The sequence below is a fragment of the Motacilla alba genome, chromosome Z (assembly GCF_015832195.1).
Source record: "Motacilla alba alba isolate MOTALB_02 chromosome Z, Motacilla_alba_V1.0_pri, whole genome shotgun sequence".
Classification (NCBI taxonomy): domain Eukaryota; kingdom Metazoa; phylum Chordata; class Aves; order Passeriformes; family Motacillidae; genus Motacilla; species Motacilla alba.
In genome coordinates, this window is record NC_052046.1 from 56,208,729 (window position 1) to 56,233,771 (window position 25,043).

Here is a 25,043-nt window from a genome sequence, read left to right on the forward strand (position 1 = left end):
AACTCAGGAAGAAGAAGAAATAACAGCAATAAAACATTAACAGTGACAACAATTTATTTACAAAGTAAATAACCACAATTTAATTCCCACTGTTTATTTAAGAGTACTAAAATCTGAAGTTAGGGGGCATCATGACACAGATAAAAAGTCATCTGAGTCAGGCTAAATGACACAGCATTCTGCTTCAGAACTAAATTTGAGAAACAAATATTATGGTACTCTGTCTCTGTCTTCTCTTCAGACACTGATTAAAAAAATGGGAATACGAGGAGTCTTCAGAACAGTTTCAAGGAAATATCTAAATGGAATTTAAGGTTCAGTTCTGAGTGCAAAAACATACGGTCCATAACCTCAATATACTGGTGGCCCCAGCTAAGTTTTTTTACTGCTGCAGGTTATGCTGAAGCCCTTTCTTGGAAGAGGCTGCTGCACAATTCCACCAGACACGAGTACATTAATGTGAGCCATCACATTGAAGAGTTAGGGGCAATGCCCAGAATGTCAATTGCTTCATAACGAGTTTTGATTTTCTTTAATTAATTAATTAGACAAATCTCTTTTTTTAGCATGGCACTAACATTAATATGAGCTTCACAAGATTTATCACTTTATATGGTTTACATTCAAATATTGCATTCCCCTTCCGATGAGTTCTGACCAAATCATACATGCAAGGTATGTGTGTTTCCACAGACCCTCAAGTTTATTAAGTGCATTAATGTTTTATTTGAAACATCGGGCCAGCCACATCTTGCATGATGTACCTGCAGCGAGAAAACACACATCCCTTTTACTTTTTAACCATCAATAAAATAAGAAAGAATTGATAAATATGTAATTTTATATTGAAAGGTCTGTTCTTCAATGAGGTCACCCCTATCCTTCCACTCATTAAAAACTGGAGAGTAGTCACCTTAGCAGAAAAAAACAGAGAGAGTAAAACAAAATTTAACTTACATAAAAGGCAACTCTTAAATCATTCTATTGAAAAAGCATCAAAGATATATTACATCCCAATATTCAGTAAGGAGATCAAAGTGCTATAAAGACATATTGATTAGATGTCTCACTTCCTTCTGGATATGCTTTGAGTCATACCAAGTGCCAAAAGAGAACACAAAGCTTAATAAACAAGGTGTAAGTTTCCCTGAGCATGGCAAATACAGATCCTGAAATAGGGAAGGTAAACAGTGACAGTGAATTCAGTGAAAACTGAATTATTATTTAAATTTTTCTCTTTAGGTATATTTCTTAACTATAAGATAAAATAGTACCATGATAGTACAAAACTTGGAAAGTTACCTACTTCACTCACCTATGTAAATGACAGTAACAAATATGTCTATCACTATGTGATACCACACAAGCAATTATTTTAGTAAATTATTATTAACTTTTTCTAAGAACACTTATTTCTTTCTTCTCACACCTGAGAAATTTTCCTGTAAACAATGAAGTAGTATTTATAAAAGAAATATGGGAACTGTTACTTAGAATTGAGAATCTTACTGTCATAATTCTAAAATCACTCAATTTCTTATGGAAAAATCTACAGACAAACAAAGCAAAACAAAATACTAACAAACAAAGCCCCCAAAATACAACAACATTTAAGATGGTTTTACTTTAACTATAAAGAATTGGAAACATTTTAAAGTCTTTTTAACCGAGACATAAAATGATCTAGCAACAAGAACCTCACTGGATTTTTCACAAATACATATTGTGAAAGACCACACAAAAATTAAGCAGCATAAAATATAATTTCTGTTTTGAGTTTGTTGCCCTGCTACAATTTTGAAGAGCTTTCATGCTCTACTAGAGGACAGCATAGGTACAGATTTTGGAAACTGAAATTGGTATAAATTTTGATTTTCCCCTTGAAAATCACTGAATACCTAATGGAGTATCAAATTAAATTAGAAGATCAAATTATATGAAGGATAGACCCAGCTGCTGTCATAGCATGCAGCCAAGGGAATACAGGTGCAAAGGAATGCATCTCTTGTTTTAGTCTTATGCCTGTTAGATACATACTTAATTATATTCCAACAGTTTAATTATATTTCAATAGCTATTTGAAAGATTTTACTTCTGGTTTAACAAGAAGATATAAAGATATTTGCAGAATTAGTTGCACACAAAGAAAAAGGGAGAACATGGGAAAACATGACTGAGGTGAAAAATGATCAGGCCCTGGAGATATCCTAGATAAACAGCAGCAAAAAGCAAATCTACCTATAAAGGGCCTCTATATCAAGAAGATACAGAACATGTATAGTAGAAAGTCCTACACATTGATATCTATACAACCAGGAAAAATAGGGTATAGAACACCTTCTTTAAAAAATCTCATGCTGTTTTAAAGATCTATTGATCCTCTCTGCACATCTCAAGGTAACACAGTTACTTTGTAGTTGATCCAATAATGTAACAAAGATCTCCCAGGCACTGGATTTACCAAGAAGCCTTTCAGTATTTTTTGAGTGAAAACTGAAAGATAGTTGAAGGTCTTGAAATAACAGGAATAAGTGGTATGTAGGTACATACGCTTAATAACCACATGCTGCAATTACACAATAATCCCATTTTTCTTCCAAATTAGTTGTCAATAAATCTTTCTCACTGCACTATAAATTCCAGGGTCATGGACAGAGGTATTTATTAGTATAATTACAATGCAGAAATAAAACCATTAAGCTTTTAGATCCTGATATTTCTCCATTTATTCTCTCCTTTCCCCAAGGGGGAGGCAAATAGTTCCTACAAATGGAATACCCAGAAAATACTGGAAGCTACTTTTAAAAGACTAAAAATGTGCTGGTTCATGCAATTACTTTAAGTTATCTTTTCTCAGAATGTCAGATTTATCTTTTTTTTAATACTATAGTGCAGCAAACAGACTCAGGATCAAAAGTGTTCTCTGAAATAGGTAACGTTACTACACTATTAACACCAAAGCTATTAATCCAAACATCTGGATTTCACTCCATGCCAGTCAGTCATACATTGGACCAAAAATCCCAAGGTCTCATGTGAATGCATGACTCATAAAGGGACTGTTGAATGGGGCTACTGAATCAGACTAGCCTGAGCAAACTTTTTCCATAATTTTCTGGAGAAGGGTAAACCTATTCTTACCTGGAATTTAACTTGTGGTTGTAATTAGCTTTCAAAGATTACCTAAAGTGACATTACATAATCATGACTTATTCCAGTGTTCTATCTCAGTGTCTAAGTTACATACAAATTGATTTAATGATGAGAGCATTTTCTCAGAGTTATCTTAAACTCTTCAGCAAGTTAAAAATAAAATAAGAGGTTTTCTTACTTAGGGATGCTTTTTCTTATTTATCAGATAAATAATGTTTACATCTGATTAGATTGAACATAAATGTAATAAATTTCCAATTACTTTCATTCTTCTTCCAATGTAAAGTAGCATTGGGTAAAATTTTATCATTTTCTTGCTATATAAAGGTAGTAAATATTATACATTAATAATATTCTTAATACCAACCAATAAAATATTGTATAGTGGCATAATTTAGGAAAAAAGAAGTGTTCACCTGGTGTAAATACATGTTCAAATCCAATGTAAAACCTTAATATTGCTCAAAAATTAACTATTACTGACATTCAACTTGTAAAACTGGACAGAAGAGGAAATACAGAGAAATTAAACAGAAACACGACAGTAATGATAATATCCTTTCAAAATAAAAGCTTCCAATTAAATTATGGTTGTGTGACTTACACTACAATATTTTGCAGTGTTTCATTGACCTTCATGTTAATGCAAACATACAATAAATTCAAAATCACAAACTTTAGCTTTATTTCTCCTCCCATTCTGGTCATTACTTACACATTTTCCAGAAAGCTTGACTCAGAACTGAGTTAATGCAGACCTTCAACAACTTGGTTGATAGTTGCTTGGCTGCTTCATTGATTACTACAGCACAAAAACAAATCTAAAAGCCATGTACTGACTTCAGTCCCTCCAGACTAATGCTAATACTGATCAATGTTCTAGGTACAAAACAAAGGAAATAGACAGATTTAAAAACCTATCTAAGAGCAAGTTCTTCACTCAGAGGGTTGTTGGGCACTGGAAGAGCTCCCCAGGGAAGTGGTCACAGCACCAGCCGGACAGAGTTCAAGAAGCATTTGGACAATGCTCTCAGGCCCATGGTGTGACTCAGGGATGGCCCTGTGCAGGGCCAGGAGCTGGATGTTGATGATCTTTTCCAACCGAGTATTTCCTATGATTCAATGAATCTAACTCCCTGGACAAACCACAGAATCATGAAATTTAAGGTAAAGTTGAAGTTCAGAGCTCTGAAACACAGACTCACTAATAATAATAGAGTGCAGACTTTATCTAGGCTGTGTTCTGCTTCCTTTTGCAAAAAAGAGCTCTCAGATCTAACCCACAATTGTGGGCCATCTATGTGTCTTCCTATTATGTAAAGACAGCAGCTGCTAGAAGGAAGACTATCTCTTCCCATAAACCTAAATTCCACATGCAATGCATTGCAAACTATAAAAAACAAACAAACAAACAAACAAAAAAAAAAACCAAAAAAACCCCACAAAGGACAAACTCTATGACAAGTTTCTAGTTAACATAAATCTTTGAAGACTAAGAAGTTAGCAGTAGTGGAAGTTATGTAACAGAGCAGAATGAACAGTTCTACTTATTTTACGAATAGCGTTAACACAAATTGAAGTACCTGACAAATCTCTTTAACCTCCTATTTATTGTACTAAGAAGACACATTACCGCTTTTAACTAAGAACAGAGTAGATGACAATACTAATCCATTCTTACCTACTTTATAAGTTATTTAGGTGTTCAGAACATAGACAGTATGGAAACTAAAAAAAAACCCCAACAACCCCCCGCATTTAATTAATGAATTATGAAGTTTAGTTTCTAACCTATTCAGGAGGGAGCTTGCCTCTCTTTAAATGCTAAATTTCACTAATATAAAATAAATATATATTCTCTGTTAAGTTAGATGCTAGCAGTAATCAGCTATACTGATTTCATTAAGGAACAGCCTTACATTTAATCAAGCAATACACAGAAATGCAGTTTCTTGACAAAGAGACAAACAAGTTTTTAGAATCAAAAGTATCCCACAGTGCATCCAAATTCTATCAATCTTTTCAGTTTAGGATGTCAGAGGAAAAAAAATCTCAAATCCTATTTCTGTTCTTACTGTTAATGTAGTCTTTCTGAGGAGCATGAAAATCATTTGGTCTTCCTCATGTAAGTGAAGTCTTTTAGCCTTTCTCCAAGATAGAATACTGCAGCATTTTCATAAATAACTGTAAAACTCACTCACAAAGTATGTGTAGTGGTATTAGTAAAAGAAATTGTGTAAATATTTGAAATAGTCTTTCAGAGAATATATATGGCTATAAATATATGAAGAAGAAAAGCAATTAAAAGCAGAAAATTGTGTATCACCTTCACCTCAAAGTCACCCAAGAACTGAGAGCCTGCTGAGGGAAACATCCACTTCTAACAAACAGAGAAATCCCAATCTTCATCTGAATCTAATAAATTCAGATATATCTATTTAGTGAAGGATACACTGAACAGAGAATATGTATGTATGATTTGAATGACATAGATATTGAAATGAAACACTTCAAATCTTCCCACCAGAAAACACCTTTTTGTGAGTGTTATCAAAGCATTTGTATGAGATTTTTTCTCCTCATCATTTTATTCTGTCATTAAAATTAATCACAGCTTCACTAAACCTAGCAGATTAAACAACCCAAAATTTAGAGTACCTTCTTTTAAAACAAGTATTGAAGTTTATGTTGAGGCATATCAGTATCAAGCTATATGATCTAACATCTATTGCACTGGAGCTATTAATGAACAATTTATAGAACTTGTTCCATAAATAGAACCTTAAAAATATACAGGCACTACCATACCTAAAAAGAAATAAATATATAGACTGTGCATATCAATAGGAAGCATAAATATTTTACTTGATTAAGACCAGCTGGTATCAGGAATTAAAAATTATGTCTGTTATTGATACCTGTTTAGCGTTTGTGTAAGAGTTTCTCTTCAAAGAATAAGGAACCAGAGCAAATTATTCACCTCATCTAATAAAAAGAAGTGATGTTAAAGAGTTGCTTAGTTCCTGCTGACCTTGAACGTAATTGGCTACTTTGGATGTCTCTATGGTATATGCCACTAAGAAGATAAAAATATACAGGATTAAAATCTGAACTGATAAAGCTAAGAAATTAAGTATTACTCCTTTAATAAGCCTACTTTATGAAAGTACGTGAATACCAAAATATCTCCTTACTGATTGCTGTCGAACTGTGAATAAGTTTAAAAATAAGCCATCAAAAGTGAAAGTATCTAATATTTTTATTTTCTTCTTCTTACCTGTTTAAAAATTATTAAAGAATTCAAAGCATGTCTATTTTTTTCACTCCATGTCTACACTACCTGACCTTACTTGTATGCCACCACACTCACCAAATTTTTACATACACTTAAGTCTATACAAGTAATATTATTTTGTATCCTAAATGAAGATGGAGGCATATTTTTTTCTATTTGGATTTTTACAGTGCAACAGTAAAAATGCTCTTCTTTTTTTTCTGTATTATTTAAGCACTTGAAACCCTGTACCATTTTAAGAACCCTGTTTTACAAGGGCAAGGTTGATTATTGCAAAGATGAGATTGTTTCACTGTACTGCAAAATGAGAGCTACAAAAAGCCCCACAAAAACCCCAAACATTTTAAGTCACAAAACGCAATTAAGCTAAAGAAAAGGGTCTGTCAATTAAGATGCCAGGGCAGAGACCATTTCTTCTTGTTGTGAATAAAGGCATGAACAAGGTTGGATGGTGGTTAACTGTGGGAAAGAAAAGAGACTTTTTCTTAAATTTAAAAAAAAAAATATATAGGGCTCACAATTTAAGAACCACTTCTACTCCTTAGAGTATCAAAGTATTATATTAGACTGCCACTTGAATTTTGAAACTACTTATACAACACAGGTTTTGAATTGTAGAAACAATGATAAAAAGTGAAGGTAACTGCATGACTAAAAAAATTGTAACTGCATGACTAAAAAAAAATCAAGGACCACAAGATCATTAACATGTTTTGACATGTTACCACAATTTTCTTGTCTCCTTTTTTGATATAGTCACAGATACATGCTGTTACAACAAAAATGCAATTTTGTGCTACCTTTTGTAGTAAATATTATGAAGAAATTAAGAGATATAATTTAATCTTCTAAGGTGAGGGACAGTACACAGCAACAAGCCTACAATTTAAATTTGGTTTAAAACTCCTCAATGGGAAGGACTGAGACTTACAAAGTAATAAACCAAACCAGTGTACCTGTCAGTAGTAAACTTTAGCCCGAAGGTTTATTTTGTCAATGTTCTTTGCCTTTATTCTATCACCTATATTACTACATGGCATTGTATCTTGAAAGATTTCAGCAATAACCAAGCATTTTATACTAAATGAAGTTGTTCCAGTACCAAACAACTGTTAAAGAACTGCAGAATTAGGATGCATTTTAGGATCATTACTGTCTCAAAAATAATTGTATGTAGCCTTCAATTCATAAAAACCAGAAGCTGTGAAATGTAATTCAGTATCCAATAATCTATGTAACATATTTGTTTAAAGTTCTTCCTGTATTTTGTTTGCCTACAATTAACCTTTCTCTTCACACTCTCTGAACAAATTAAAAGGTGTGTTTTAGACAAAGTAAAACATCGTGAAAATACATGTATTAATGTACAAAAAGTAGACATCTGAAATGAAGATTTCAGATAGGCTTTGTCTTTTAGACCTTCCCTTATTCCTAACAGCCATTTAAAAATCTCAAATCAAGCATTTCTCAAAGAAATCAAACACAAGACTAACATCTTATATATACACTGCAGTTATATCAGAAAGAAAATAACAATAGTATTAACAAGCAAACTGACTGAAAACACTAACTAATTTATTCTTCCATTTAAGTGAAACACCCAAGACTAGGAAATTGTGAGGGAGAAATAAAAAAAACCACAAAAACCAACAGGTAAATTGGAAATGTCACTGTCTTTTACCCTTAGTGAGGTAAGGTATTTTTAGTAAATAATAACACTAGTGAAAACACTCCTTAATAAATTTAACAACTTCCTTCAGCATCCTCCACTATACATCATTTGAAATCTCTACTTTGCTGCAACTCATCCTCCTTGACATCTACTTTCATTGCAATATTTTCAATATTTATGACATTTCTACTACTTTTGCAGCTGGAATTATTTTGGTTCTCCTCCTGCTTGATGCTTCGTCTCTCAGAATTACAAGTGCTTGTATTTCTCAAAATACTGGTGAAGCAGTCACTTTACTCAGTTGTCAATTCACAGAAAAATACTGGGAGATGGGAAGACAGTAGTAGGGCTGAAGAGCAGACACAAGCAGCAAAGCTTGCTTTAAATTGAAAATAAATAAAAGCTACTGAGCTCAGGTCACCACCCATTACTGGCTTGCCATCACTAAGTTTTCTCTCTTCCCATGTTACATATCCACCTGGTTTCAAACCTCTAGTACTCTGTCTTTGTTTGTCATCAGAGATTCTGATTACATCATCTTTTCCCTCATTACTCACATTACCCTCATTTATTTATATCAGAAAATTCTAAATTCTGATGAAAAAAGGATATCTCTCTATTGTCACCTTGCATATTCCAAACTGACAAATGTTCTCCATCCTAAGATTATATTCAGGAAACAGACATTCCAGCTTTAAAATATTATTGTGACATCTATCAAAAATCAAAGTATCCCTGTATTTCTCATTTATTTTTTCTATAAATTGCAAACACGTTGTGATAGCTAGATCTGTCACTTCTGACCCCTGTAAATTTCAGACACTTCACATATATTAGTGTACAACACCCAGTTTCAAGAGCAGAAAAGTGATGTTATACATTGAAGAATCTTGAAAGTGTTTCTGAGTACTCTAAAATTTCAATGGGCTATGTAGTATGTGGCCATCTACAATTTATTTGCACAAGAACTATGACATTTGGCTTATTCACCAAAAAATAAATTTCAGGTGCCTAATTAAGAGCAATAATCATCTTACCTTTACAGATTCACTTAAGACTTGGGTTCTATCTGCTTCTTCACTGGATTGCAATTCTAGTTTATTATTTAACTCCTGTAGCTGTTGTGCTTGTTCATTCAAGAGCAATTGTGCCTGATGCTCCCGATGTAATGCATTATTTAATTCTTCACATACACTTTCAAACCTCTCATGGGTGATTAATTTCTGATAAGAGAAATAAATTGTGTTTGATTATGTAACTATACTTACCTGTTTATATACATAACTTCCCAAGTTCCACCTGGGAGCATATTAAATTCTAAACCAAAAGCATGCTAAAGGTTATTATTTATTTAGGTTTTTTAACTCAAAGACAGACCACCAAGTAATGAAATGGCCAGACAACTTTATTTTCATTGTATTTTTTCAAAACAGCATTCAGGCTACTGTAAACAGTATGCATTTGCTATTCTATTCGAATTAACACCCTAGATTGCTAGCAACCAATATTTAGAAGGAAATATGCAGGTCAATGTCCCACATTTTAGTGCATGTCTTGTTAATCCTTGTAAATACCTTCCTGAACTTTTTCTCTCTTTCAAACAGTATTCCAGAAAGACAAAATAGTTCTTCAAGTAAAATCATTGTCAACACTTGAATGGCAATCTAAACTGTGGTAATTTCTTCCAATTTTTCCAGAACTGTAAGCAATAAAACCCAGTATGAGCAAAACTGAAGATAAGCAGATATAATTTTGTCTGTTTGAGTAAAAAATCACAATATTTTACCAGCTAGGAACAGGAAAAAGAATGGATTTGACACTAAAACCACAATATTTTACCAGCTAGGAACAGGAAAAAGAATGGATTTGACACTATCTGTTAAATACTCTCTGCTTGGAAGTACCTTGATTGGGACACATTGACTAGTCTACCAACTACGCTCCAGTATCAGGTCACAGCTACAGAAAACACAGCTTTTTCTGGGCCACAGCTGTTTTAGTTGTACAGTGTACCTGTTGAGCATGTATAAGAATTCCTAACCATTCACTACCTCAAACAGTTTAAACATATGTTCAATTCTGAATGCAACCTACAGGAAACAAGTACAGTAGGAAAGGTGCTTAGTGAATCTCCAGGATGCTAAAGCAAGATAAGTTTCTTCCCCTCCAAGGGCTGAAGGCACAATTCTGTACATATGACAGGAGTCTAACTGAGAAACTGAGAACCCACCAAATGGTATCACCCCTCAATTACCATGTCCATTAGTCACAATACCGTGGTTCCAAGCAGTTAAGGAACCTTTTTGCTGTCTCTTCTTGCTCCTCTTGGACAATGCTATTCACAGGCTAGCGAATGCATAGTGTTTAAGTAAATTGATCAGTAACAGCTAGGAGCCAGATGAATTTGGTGCATATATGATAGCACAAATGTAGAAGAGGGCCTTTTTTTCCCCTTCCATAAACTAAGTCCTTCAGAGGAACAGCCACACTTAAATGTGCATTGACTAGCTCAGGGCATAACCCAGCATCAAAGATAGAGTAAAATGTCTATCATAATATTTAGCAATATCCACAAAGAGTTTATATTTCTTGAAGTTCTCATGAACATACTTATTCAATACCCTCATGGCAGCTGACTTTAATCTGCTGAAATGAGATCTACAAATGCTTTTGGGGTATATAAATCACATCAACATTTTCAACATACAGAAAACCTGGTTGCTGAAGACCAAACATATAATTTACAAGAGCACCTCATTCTACAAATCAAAAAGATACTCTCAGGGGAAGGAAGCCTTTCTAAGCACATCTGACTTCTAGATTAGTGGCACTTACAATGCAAATCTTCTGGAAATTTCTTTTAATATTACAATGGTTTTATACTTATTTTTCAAAAGTACACACAAAAACATGTCTCATAAGAAGTCACCTCTAAATCAAATATACTTACTTGCTTAAGCATATTTAATTGCTCTTGCAGCCTCTGTGCTTTGTCTGCTTCTTTTTTTATCTCGCTGAAATTTGATTTGAATTCTGCAAGTTGTAGGCGCAGTGAGAGGCGTTCCACTTCTGCTGTATGAAGTCTTTGTGTAAATTCAAATATTTGCTTCTGCAAGGATTCTATGTTTTTCTGTTAATAATCAGAAACAAATTTATGTGCTTTAACATGAACTATTTTATCAATAAGAGTCACATGTAATACCCAAGCAAATTAGACAAAGCTCTCATTTTGTCCATCATCTCTAAGATGCACAAGTGCAAAAAAGTAAACTTGTTTCACTTTCATACTCTTGAGGGTAACTGAAAATTCTGTTTTCAAGGAAGTACTATTTTAATGTAAGGCTCACAATAAAAGACTAATTTCAGGTTTCTCCTTTCCCTCTGATTATAGGGAAGAAGGCTGTATTTACTGAAAGATAGAAAACAAAGCACGAGAAAACAGAAACCCCCCCCAAAAAAACCCCACGAAAAAACCAACTCGGTAACATTTAATTGAAGCCAAAAGCAAGTTAGTTCTTACAAAGCAAATACAACTTTGAAAGAACCTTAAAAACCCTTTTTCTTGGATACATCAAATCTCTTCTTAAAATTCTTTGACAGAAAAGAAAAAATATATTCACGCTCTAATGCTTCTGTGTGTTGGGAATCTGATGTCTATATAGTTGACTTCAATGCAACAGTCTCATAAACTGAAACAAAATTATGGTACTATGAAGAGAGCTTCATCCTAAAACTTAGGCATTGAACCTACTACTTACATAAAGTAGGACTATAATTATGCATACCATACTGGATACTCTGTCACACATTCCAGCTTCCAGGGCCTGGGTATTTATTTTATTAAGTCCATGAGCCAGGCTCTGTACCAAGGAGTCTTTCTCCAGATAAGTAATGTACTTGCTGTGGTCTAATGGAACCGTCTCCATTATAACATTCAGCTTGTCCATAAGTTTTGAAAATGAATTCCTGGCTGCACTTAACAGTAACTTTCCAGAAAGCCAGGACTTTGTACCTTTAAAACAAACAAACAAACAAAAAACCACAACAAAAATACAAACAAAACCCCCAAACAAACAGTCAAACAAAAAAAAACCCTACAACAACAAAACCCAAACCAAAACTCAGAAAAGAAACATCAAGTATGTTATTAATTTCAGTTTCTTTCAGTGAAAAAAAACAACAAACATCTTTAAGATACTCAATAGAAATTTTCCATTAAGGACTGGAAGATGGAGTTCAAACGAATATCTCAGAGAGAGACTAAGACAAATTGTGTATTTAGCAATGAAAATTCTAATCCTATCAATTTACAAATGGGAGGGTAGAATAAGATTCTAAAGAATAGGATTTGTTTGTCACAGACTATTTGTCCAGTTGTTATCATGTTCCCCAATACCATGCTTTCTAAAGACTTTCTTTAGAGTTCTAATTTTGTGATTCAGAAAACATGCAAGGCAGATGCAAGCAAATGGAAGTCAGGTCAAGTAAGTCAGAAGTGATAGCACATGGTAAAACACTTTATTGTAATATTTACAATGCAAATTTCTGAGGGTTTCCTGATTTTTCTTCCCTCCCCTCTACAGATGTCTAAATCATTTGCTGTTCAAAATTAGTGAGGCTTGGTACCTTAATGCCATACTATTTATATTCTGAGACAAGAGAATATAATTTACCTTATTCCAAGGCAATTAAAATTTTACAGCTACAATTACGTATTTCCCCACAGGATTTTGGTAATCATCCTTCTCATATAATGGACTTAAGGCCCCAGCACACCCAACATGTCCTGCTTACTGCTAGATTCGTCAGGTCTGTAATTAATAATTGTGTTTAATGTTGATAAATAAAATTGTCAGTGCTCCTTCCACTAATTGGTATTCCAGATAACAGTTAATAGGTTTATTTATGCCTTAATAAAAGTCTTGTAATTTAGTTTTCCCTCTGCTAGGCAGGTCTTAATCTGTCATTACTTGTCTTATGATACTATCAGTGTAAGATGACAAGCATGGAAGAGCTTATTTACATTCAGTAGTACAGGAGATCTCCTGTTGCTGCAGTGAACTAAAATATTTACTTAAGAGTATAAACAGAAAAAAATAACCCTGGTTTAAGTTAAAGAATTTCTGTTTATAGACTGTAAAGGAAAAAGCCAGAGGTACAAAGCAAACAGAACATGATTATTGATATATTTTTATTACAATTCTCATTGTAAAGAAGATCACTTACATGTGCTTGAGATTTATTTGTAAGCAATAACAAAAAAAGCACATGATAGAATCAAATATTTTATTTTCAAAGCCATTTTCCTGCTTGGTTTTGAAATAGCACCACTCCAATGACTCCAGTGCTTAAATGGAGTATCATTTTTGAGTATCTGCTCTCCATAACCTCAGTGACTAGTAGATCTGTCTTTTCTTCATGACTAAGATAGCACCTTTTAAGTTAAAAATCTTATGAGGCATTTTTATCTTGCTTTTCAACTAACTAAACACCCTTTGCAATAAAAAAAAAGTATTCTTTTCATACCCAGGAAAAACTGCTATTGCAATTCTCCAGTCAGAATGCATTCACTAGTTGAATGTTTAGTTAAATTAACCTAAAATTAAAACAAAAAATTTTTAAGGCCTTCCATGTAAGATGATGCCAAAACCTTCTCAAAAACTGTCCTTTGCCATGATTTTTTTGTATATATAGAATAAAGGAGCTCAGTGAGCTACTGTACCTTCACTTTTCTCAGTATTTCCACTTGCTATCTCAGGTTATGAGACTGTTTGCCTGTCAGAAGCACATATTGTTTATGTGCAGTGTCTAGCATGGCAGCCTTTTCCCTATGCCTAGAATCTCATGTTTAACTGTGTCAAAAGTAAATTTAAAATAATAATGCGGACAAATGTGTTGTAGCATTTTCAAATGATCATTCCACTTCCCAACAAGCGCTTTCCTTAACCTGTATAGTTCAACATATCACAGAATCACTAGGTTGGAAGAGACCTTCAAGATCATCAAGTCCAACCCATGCCCTAACACCTCAACTAAACCATGGCACCGAGTGCCATATCCAGTCTTTTTTTGAATGCAACCAGGGATGGTGACTGCACCACCTCCCCAGGCAGGCCATGCCAATATTTTATCATGCTTTCTGTGAAAAACTTCTTCCTAATATCCAACCTATATTTCCCCTGACGCAGCTTGATCACAACTTAAGGCATTTTCTTGGGATAGTGATAGAGTCGTGCCCTCCATTATTTTTATCAAGAGTAGCTTTGACTAACTAAACAGAAATATTTTGAAATAAGTTACTGATTCCTTTGAAAGATAAAATAAAAACATAAATCAATTCCACAAGGAATTGTATCTATAATAACTGAGAGGAGAATGGAGTGTTTAAGTATATATATCTTAAGTACCTGCCATGAAGGATGAAAGAATTACAATCAAAATTAAATTATGTATAAAATTATGTACTTTATGATGTATCTAAGAAACTATTAACACAAATACAGGTATACGACAAAGCAATTAAGCTTTACATTAAGCAAATGAAAAAGAAAGTGGCAAATATTACTTCACTGGAAGATGAAAAAACAATTCTTATTTATTCTGTTTTGGTGAAATTGAACACCAGTCAGCAGGATTAACTTTGTACAATGCAAGACTAAAATGTTAATGTCAAACTTTTAAAGCTTTATAAATTTAACAGTTGGTGGGTGATATTTGTATTGAGAACTTTGGCTGTTACTGTCTCTGGTTTATGACAGTACAGATTTTGTTCAAACAAACCTAAAATCTAACTTTACAAAAAAACCCAAAGCAAACAAAAAAGCTCCAACACTGCAATGAACTTGCATTGAAACTGAACCAAAGAGATCATTCCAAAACATGCTGGAATGAGACCCAAACTAACAACACTATGAAGGGAAACGATCATCAATACCAAAACAGATCCACTTATTTAAAAGATCGAGAAAGGTGCCTCAAATGGTTCCTCAGAATCTAGCCATTTTTAAACATAATTTCTAAGACACTGAATCATTCCTTCTTGATGATCCAGATAGCACGTTCTTGTAGCCCTCTTTCCTGTGACGTATAGTCCAATACGGAACTGCCATTATATAAAGACATGAAAGGATTGCCTATTTATAATTTTTTAAGAAATTCAACATAATTGAAGTCAGTTTGAAGATTTAAGTCCTACTTAAAATATTACTTATAGAACATAATGAAATTTTTTAAGTGTGGAAGTTTTCAAATATATTCCTTCAGAGCCTAATTACTTCAACACTTCCAGAAGTTTCATATCAAACTTTAAATTATTTATTACTATTTTTTGAGTAAAAAATTCTTAGGAGACTTGATCTCATGAGCAACAGAATTCCAAGTAATACATGAGTATTTAGACCTTGAGGTTCTGTGGAAATTACTTAAATATGAAAGAATTACCAAACTGACTGTGGCCATAACATTCCCAGCATGGCTCTTCCTAATTCTCAAAATGAAGCCTGTGTTGAGTGCAGAGATACCTAGTAAATAGAGACCAGCAGAATTCTCATATTGTTCAACCTGCCAAAATATGATGTTTAGGATATTCTAACCAGTCGCTTTAGCAGATCCATGCTGCTGCTGCCGCATTTCTCTCAATTCTTCTTCAATTTGCTGTTCCTACACAATACTCTGTACACAGGAACACTTGCAGTATAAACCCTGCAAATACTCTGAAATACAGTTCAAACTTTGCTTTGTAAGGATGTAAATTTAAGTTACGGAAAACAGGATGACCAAAGAAGAGAGCTTCTGAAACTGAATCAAAACACTTTTGTTTCAATGTCTTCTGGGACCAACCGGTTTGTTATTTAGGCTTCTGGGAAATGAATCATCTTATCCCTGTCCTGCTACTTCCATTTATTCATATAAATTATCGCTCCTTAAGCATTCTATGACAGAAGTGTTGGTATTTTAAAACTACAAGTCACTGAAAAACTAAGGATGGCAGCAATGCAGAGAACCAAGCAGACTCTTATGTCAGTTCTTGCTGCAAATAAAGGAAAATAGTTAACAGCTGGGAATCATGAGGTGATATTTCCAGAGATTGACACTACAATTTTTCACAGGCATAGCAGAATTCTATACAAGCAGAGACTGAGAAAATTAGGAAATCTACACACAAACCTAATTGAACATAGAGAGGGAACACTGCAGAGACATTAAATAAGGACTGCTGTGCATTGTATAAACTGAGAGCATTTTATTTCTCTCTCCAAAACTGCAAGATAGCAAGTAAAACACATGAAAATATTATGCATTAAATTCACTGTTTTCCAGATTTGGAACTACTAAATTCATATCATATAAAACACAACACAAAATTATTTCCTTTCAGTCTGCAGCTGTAATGTCCCAAGTTGAAAATGTGCCAGTTTTAGAGCCTGCACTTAAGAAATACACAAATCAAATAAAAACAAAACTACATCGATTTTTTTCCATGGAAAAATATTAGGTTGAGCTCCAGGAAAACACTTCTTGAATATTAGACCAGACGAAGAAGATAACTGGGAACCTTGTCAGAGTTACTTCAAGTTTCTTACAAGAACCTTGTAAGAGTTACTTCATTTAAAAGCTCAGCCTACTTTTTAGGCTAAGCTTTTAAAAACAGGTTGGCCAAATATCTATTTGTGTGGTGTAAATTATTTTTAATATCTCACAATCACACAGGCAGTATGGTATACAGGCTTTCTAAAAGCACTCTCTAGCCTTCTGTTCCCATGACTCTATATATCAAAAGGATAAAGTATCACATCACCAATTAAAGAAAATTCAAACTGTTCCATCACAACAGCTCTCAGAAGATTTGATCCAGAATAGTTTAAATAAATCCTAAAAATGGAGATTATGTAACCGCCCTGATTATTTTTTTAACCTTCAACTACAAGAATATACTTTTAAAATTACCTTGTTTGTTAACAACATCCTGCAATTCAGTGACAGAACTGATTATTGCAGCAAGGAGGTTGGAACTAGCAAACCAGCTGAGTGCTTCCACACAGTCAAGCTCTTCCTCTTCAGAACCTGTGGAATAGAATTATAGCTACCAATATAACTGAATCACTCAGATGAGGCAAACTATTTTCTCTTTCAGAAATTGACTAAAGCTAAAAGTACATAAGCCACAGACTATTTTCAGGACAATTTAGACTGTATTAAATATGCTTCCACTAGCACTAAACCAGAAAAATAGATTAATCTTCTAGTTTGAAAAGCATTTTTTATACCATTTTTCCTTGTAGGGGGATGCATTAAGCTGGTTTGGTAACAGAAAGGTAGCAGAAAGGGACTAAGAGGACTACATATTTCCTCCAAAGATTTAGATTTCCTCTAAAGGAAATCCAGAAATCTTACATTAATATTTTACCTGAGATTTTGTCAGTAAGAAACTTTTTTGCATTTTTCAGTAGGAAACAAGTACTACAAGTTATTAATAAAAGAAGAGAATGCGCGTTCTCAAAAAATAATGTTGGTGGCAAAAAAATGTAGGAACATTTCAAGAAATTTATCACATAGAGCAGATGCAGTAGCACCTAGTTCTGATATCTACAATGCAAACATTGAAGATATCAAACCATGGAAGCTCATGTGTGTAGTTGCAACTTTACTTGCATTGCTAAACAGACTAAGCATTTCCTTTTAGGGGAAATTACATTTATCAAATTACCTAAAAGTTACAAATTCAGAAATTACTTTTGTTAAAATGTCACTAAATTTCTATTTACACTCTATTATTAATAATTACTATTTATCACTACTAATTAAATATTACTACATTACTATATGTTATTCACTAGCCATATTTTTTGACACAACATTTATCAAAGAAGAAAGAAATCAGCTTACTTAACAGATTACGTTTGCCTTTGGATTCTCCTACACAAACTGGAATTCTAATGCCTTCTTTTAAGCCATTTGTCCAGGTGAAGAGAGAACTAGAAGACTGTGCTAAAACCTTAAGTCTGTTGGCTGCCAAAACTGCAATCACAGCTCTTCGGAATACATAAATCAGGCCCTGGGATTTTCTTCTCTTTAGTTTTGCTTCATCTTGATTGTTTTCCTTATCATCAGAGAGAGCATGAACAAGGGTCCTAATCTTCTGGTTTACTAATTCATAAATGTTCGCCTGATCCTGGAGAAGGTCTCTTTGCGAAGACATAGCACACAATCGGCCATACAGAGGATACAGGGCACCTGCCAATAGTGCACAGGCTGCTAGGAGGGAGGAATGCTCCTTTTGAAACTGTGTTAGCATCTTTTTCACAGAAATGTTTTCAAGAGCCAATTTCTCTTGACTTTTTTCAAGGACATAAATTTTTTCCTTATTTTTCTTTGCTGCTTCTTGGTATTCCTGGGATAAGAGGAAAAAAATACTAAACAAACAAACCCAGAGGAAATATTAACGAAAAGTTTTTTTTACTTAACAAAATAATTTTTACTTAGACAAAAGATTAAAAAAAATACTTTATTTTTTCTTCACATTCAGGTAACACACCAAAGGAACAAATATTATTAGTAATGATGATAAAACTCTCTCTCCTAATAAACAGTTAAACATGAGATACATGAAAACAAAATAACAAAGTAAAGTTTGCACAATCTTTAGTTACAAATGGATTCCTGATTCCTGATGATAACCTTTAGTATTCCAATAGCCTGCACCTGGTTGTCCACAATGCAGTTTTATCAGTTGACTTAACAATTGCTTAGTATTACTTATGCTCCAATTTCAGAAAGACCATTGCTCTACAAAGAAGAAATAAAGTAAGTATAATGGAGAGGAAAAAAATAAGGAAGGCTCTGGAACATAAATGTTGACAGATTGGCAGCAGCTGGAAAAGGGGAAGTAAAGGTGATCTCTTAATTACTTTGTAATCAACCCCCTACTTATATATTCATAGATTAATTAGGTCTCATACAGAACTGAGTTTTCAAAAGAACAGTGTAATACAGATGTTTTTATTTTGCCTAGTGCCATAATAGATTTTTTTAAGCTGCAGAACATTTTTTTTCCTCTAAATGCCCTGAAATAGGGAAAGAGGGAGATTTAAAATAGCAAGCTGGTATAGAGAAATGAAGATGGTAACAAGTCAGGAAATGCCAGGACTACAGTTAGAGGATGCAGACTGCAGTGCTGGAATCAATACACTACACTGAGAGCTCTAAGTGACCTCACAGACTTAAACTGGGTTCTTGATGCGTAAGAGCCTTCTGTGATTATAACAGTGACTACATTTAAACAGGCTCCACTGGTATAGGGAGATAATAAATTTTAGGCACTGTTGAACAAAGAATGTACAAGCTCAAGTTAAATGCTAATGCTTCAGCTACAATACATGATCACAAAAAGGCAAACATGGATGCAACTTCAAGTCCACATGATGATGAAAACTGAGGATTTTGCTAAGTTTCAGATGCCTCTCTTAGAGCTATAGAAAATTTTGTTCAACATATAGTGACATTATTCCTGTAGCAGTGGTCTAAAAAGAAGTAAAATAGTATTATCCAGCCATATTCTCCTGCGTTCTATTTGATACAGGTCCCAAACTAGTGGTGAGCAAGGCACCCTAGTTTCTTTTATCTCCTCCATTCTTCAAGCAGAAAACAGAAAAAAATATACACAGCTATCCCTAGAATGAAAATAGAAGATTCCACACTTCTATAGAGATGTACTCTAATCAGTTCAAAATGTCTTTGACCAAATAAATATTTTATAATTTTTTTTGGAAGGGAAAGAATTCGTAATGCTATTAAAATACTTCAAGTGATACAAAAATAGAGTAGGCCACTAAAAGATTTAATTTCAAAATGCAATTTACAGGCCACATATGTCACTTTACTATGCTGAAGTAAAGTATGAACACGGACAATACTTTCAGTGCTACTGCATTATTTACAGTGTTTGATTTTTATAGATGAAAACCCTGATAGCATGACTGGAAGGAACTGAAAAGGTGAGCCAAATTTAGAAAACAGCTTATGGTTTCTGGCCATCACAGGTGAAAGGCCAATATCTAAGTAAACAAACTCTGATCCCCACAGGGCTGTTGAACAGCGATGCCAACATTCAGTACTCTTGCTAATTAAAGCGCTTTTTCCATGCTTTTTGTGCTATGGTAATATGCAAAAGTAAATAAGACAACCTCTGACTTCAGAAATGTAAGTTTTGCAAGAAAATAGACCTTCTTTTACTGGCTAATAATTTCTTTTGTTACACCAGACACTGTTTCTAGAGTTTTCTTTAAAGCTTAAAAGCACAGTTCTTGAAAGAGACATAGACTTTTCTTCCTAAACATTGGCAAGCTGGTTTCCTTTGGTGTTTGAGCTTTGAGGGGCACCTCACTGAGTTGCAGACCTTCATCAATTCCAAGAAACCTTAACAAAAAATCAGGTGCTACTAGCAAAACTATTTAATCTTACTTCTTACTACACCCTTAGCCTTTATTCTGGCATGGAAACAGAACTGAAAACTAGAAATATAATGACACAGAGACTTCAAAAGGTTTTTCGTTTGGAGAACTGAGCACAGATGGCAGTAGAAGAGAGAGGGCCCACCCCCACAAGCACTAAAGCTGCCCCAGGGAGGGCAAGCAAGCAGGCACACAATGAACAGAGAGGGCAAAAAGGGCATGAAATATGAGCCAGGGCACCATGACTCTGTTTGCACACTCAGGGCAAGCAAGAAGCATACTGAGGCACTGCCAACTCAAGTGCTTTGCTCAGTTGCTGATCTTCGCTCTCAGTGATTGAGCTGAGGTGTGGTGTTTGTTTGTACAAAAGTTGCTTCCTCTATGCACACCAGAAAGGATGGGGCAACCCAGATGGAATGCCCATGAAACCATGCAAGAGTCTGGGTCTCAGGCTGCAGAAAATTATGGAGCTCTCAGGGCAGCAGAGACAACAGCTGTGTGAGTTATGATTGGGTGGATGACTTAAAAAGCGTAATGCTGGAGCTGAGAGACAAATAGAAAGACTAAGAATAATTAGGGAGTATGAGGAAGAGACTGAGTGGTGGAGCTGCGTTCTACCACACCTCAGATAAAAGCACCCACTGTCCACTTCACATGAAGCAGTGGATCCCCCACCCTCTCACCACCAGGCAGCATGGGACCTTAGAGAAAGAGATGAGTGGAAACAGATTTTTCCTTGGACAGGGGCAGGTGAATCTCCTCCCAACCCAGGTGCCCATATACAGCAGGTATAGGGCCCTGGAATCTCAGAATTAGAGAAATAAGAATGTGGATGAAAGTCCATCTAGGCTGGGACAGGGAAGCCCACCCCCTACATCTTGACCTCCTCAATTAAGAAAAAAAAGAATGGCAGTAGTGACTCTCTTTTTAGAGAAATTAAGTGCCCAATATGCCAACCAGAATTAACCTACACAGAAGTATGTTGCCTCCATGCAGCCCAGATAAGAGACATCACCAAAAAACTGCCCAGTGGTACAGCCAACTGATCACTACCCATTACCTGTTTACCAGGTGGGTAGCAACAAAGTCCCAATAAAAAGGCTGTGAATGATCAAGAGGGACCTCAGGGCCTTGGGATAACTGGTCAAGGGATCTGGAGCACAAGCTGTGTTCTCTTCTGTCCTTCCAGTTGCAGGGAATGATCGGAAAAACCTAGAAAAATCCCAGAGGAACACATGGCTTCAAGGGTGGTGTTACCATCAGAATTTGTGGGGTTTTGATCTTGGGTCAGTATATCTGATACTGAGTCTGCTGACAACAAATGAGATCCTCCCAGCTCAAAGAAGGAAAAAGATCTTAGCAGGGTTCACTGAAAGAGCGTTAAATTGGATTTAAAGGGGGGACAGGGGCAAGGCCAGGCTCGACAGAGAAAACGTGCAGGAAGGGGAAAACTACAGGGATCACCTAAGCAGCAAAAGGATGCTTAAGAGGTGATGCCTCCCAAGGGTACAAGCATTCAAAGACGTAACCAGAAGACAGACTGTGCACTCCCACTGGGATATACAGACACAATCAAATACTTCCATGGAGTGCCTGTACACCAATGCACATAAAATGGGGAACAAACAGGAGGAACTAGAGATCTGTGTGCTGTGAAAGGACTCTGACTTTTGCAATTAGAGATGTGGTCAGAAAGCTCAAGTGATTGGAATGCTGTAATAAAGGAAACTGTATTTAGGAGAGGCAGACCAAGAAAGCGAGGTGGTGTAGTTACCTTCTCTTGAGGCAACACCTGTAATGTATAGATCTCTATCTTGGGGTGGTTGCTGAGTGAGTCAAGAGCTTACGGGTCAGGATGAAAATGCAGATCAGTAGGGGTAACACTTGTGGGTGTTTGCTACAGGCCACCTGAGCAGCAGGAGAAGGTGGATGACATCTTCTACAGGCAGCACAAAGCAGCCTTAGAGTCACAGACACTGGTTCTTGTGGGGGACTTTAACTACCCTGACATCTGCTGCAGAACCAGCACCATGAAACACAATCAGCCCAGGAGGTTCTTGAGAAGCAGTGATGACAACTTCCTGTCACAGGTAGTGGAGGATCCCACAAGAAATTTTGTGCTGCTTGATTGCGCACTAACAGGGAAGGCCTTGCTGGGGATGTGAAGGTTGGAAGCTTCAGCATTAGGGGAGAAGGAAGTGGAGCAGCAAGTTAAATGGTAACCATGGACTTCAGAAGAGCTAACTTTAGTCTCTTTGGGGATCTTCTTGGAAGAATCCCACAGGAAGAACCCCTTAAGGGAACAGAGGTGTATGAGAGTTGGTTGATGTTCAAGGATAAGTTCCTCCAGTCTCAAGAACAACACATCCCAATGTGCAGGAAGTCAGGCAAAGAGACTTGCATGATCAAATGAAGAACTGTCATTACCCAGGCAGGAAATACACAGGAGATGGAAAAAGGGACAGGTCACTTAGAATGAAGACAGAGAAGTTGTCGGAGTAAGTAGAAATGAGACAAGGAAGGTCAAGGTGCATCTGGAATTAAATGTGGCCAAGCATATCAAGGAAAAGGGAGATGATTCTCCCCCTCTATTCAGCCTTCCTGAGGCTACATCTGGAGTGCTTTCTCCAGTTCTGAGCTCCTCATTATAAGAGAGACATGGAGGTCCTGGTGCAGGTCCAATAGAGGGTGACAAAGGGACTGGAGTATCTTTCTTAAAAATGAATGAGGGAGCTGGGCCTGTTCAGCCTCAAGAAGAAATGACTGGGAGGCAACCTCATATATATTGTTTCCCACAACATCCTTGCAGGTAAGCTCGGGAAATGTGGGTTAGATGAATGGACCTTGGGGTGAATCAAAAACTGACAATGGCATAGCTTAGTGGGTTTGTACAGACACTGTCCTAATAGGGGAGCACAAAATCCATGAGGAATAATGATTTTCAAAGCTCAAGTTGATGTGACAGCTGGAACCACCGAGACACTGAAACATAAAGCAATGCCTGCTGCAATAGGCTGCAAGTGATGCAAAGTTTTTTTTTAAGACACTTCAAAGATACATGAGTGGTGGAGACCAGTCTGTGACATAGCCCCCAAAATTTCCTCCAAGAAGAGGCAACAAAAAGGGATATGCAGAATGTAGTCCTCATAGTCCCCTTCCACATTCCCCGTCCCCCCAAGAAAACCTGATCAGTGGACCAGAATCCAGCTGGAGGCCTGCAGTCAGTGGTGTCCAAAGGGTCCAATCTCACTGAATTTTTTTATCAGTGACCTGGAGGAAGGTATCAAATGCACCCTCAGCAGGTTTGCTGGTGACACTAAACTGAGGGCAGTGGCTGATCCACCTGAAAGCTCTGCTGCCATTCAATGGGACCTTGATCAGCTGGAGGGCTGGGCAGAGAGAAACCTGGTGAGGCTCAACAAGGGCAAGTGCCAGGTCCTGCACCTGGGGAGGAACAGCCCCAAGTGCCAGCACAGGCTGGGGCTGACCTCCTACAGAGCAGCTCTGTGGAAAAGGACCTGGGACTCCTGGTGGATCACAAGCTGTCCTGAGCCATCAGTGCCCCTGTGGCCAGCAGGTCGAGGGAGGTGATCCTCCCCCTCTACTCAGCCCCAGTGAGGTCACACCTGGAGTGCTGTGTCCAGTTCTGGGCTCCTCAGCACAAGGGAGACAAGGAGCTACTGGAGAGGGTGCAGTGGAGGGCCACAAGGATGATCAGGGGTCTGGAGCTTCTCTCTGAGGAGGAGAGAGTCTGGGAGCTGTTTGGTCTGGAGAAGACTGAGAAAAGATCTCATCAATACACAGAAATATCTCAAAGGTGGGTGTCAGGAGGATGATGCCAGACTCCTTCCAGTGGAGTGATCCAGCACTCATGTTGGATGAGGACCAATGGCCAAAAACTGAAGAACGAGAAGTTCTACCTCATCATGAGGAAAAACTTCCTTCAACTGAGGGTGGCAGAGCACTGGAACAGGATACCCAGGGAGATCATGGAGTCTTCCTCTCTGGAGACACTCAAAAAACCCAAAACCAAACCAAACCAAACCAAAAAACAAACAAACAAACAAAAAAAAACACAAACAAAAAAAAAAAAAACCAAAAAAAAAAAAAAAAAAAAAAAAAAACAAACAACCAAAAAAACCAAAAAAAACCCCAAAAAAACCTTGATGGATTCCAATGTAATCTGCCCTACACCTACATAACTTTGCCTTGGCAGGTGGGTTGGACTAGATGATCTCCAGAGGTTCCTTCCAAACCTAACAATTCTGTGATTCTCATCAGTATCTACAAGTATCTAAAGAAAGGGTGCCAGTAGATGGATCCAGGCTCTGCTCAGTGATGCCAAGAAACAGGACAAGAGGCAATGGGCACAAACTGACACACAGGAAGTTCCACCTGAACAAGAGGAGGACCTTATTTTCTGTGCAGTGACCAATTCCCAAATAGGTTGTAGAGTTTCCCTTACTGGGGATAT

General features: G+C 36.1%; 1 protein-coding gene across 21 annotated transcripts in view; it reads right to left on the reverse strand.

Moving 5' to 3' along the window:
- The window catches only part of CCDC171 (coiled-coil domain containing 171), a 206,358-nt gene that overhangs the window by 112,157 nt on the left and 69,158 nt on the right, over positions 1–25,043 (reverse strand). For all 21 annotated transcript variants that reach the window (XR_005255448.1, XR_005255450.1, XR_005255449.1 and 18 more), the window contains 5 exons: positions 18,006–18,510; positions 17,067–17,183; positions 11,906–12,132; positions 11,071–11,250; positions 9,158–9,343 (listed from right to left, as the gene is read on the reverse strand). Coding sequence is in view for 17 of the 21 variants with exons in the window: in XM_038125193.1 (XP_037981121.1) it covers positions 9,158–9,343; positions 11,071–11,250; positions 11,906–12,132; positions 17,067–17,183; positions 18,006–18,510 (1,215 nt within the window). In the remaining 4 variants the exon portion in view is untranslated. The remainder of the gene's footprint in view (positions 1–9,157; positions 9,344–11,070; positions 11,251–11,905; positions 12,133–17,066; positions 17,184–18,005; positions 18,511–25,043) is intronic.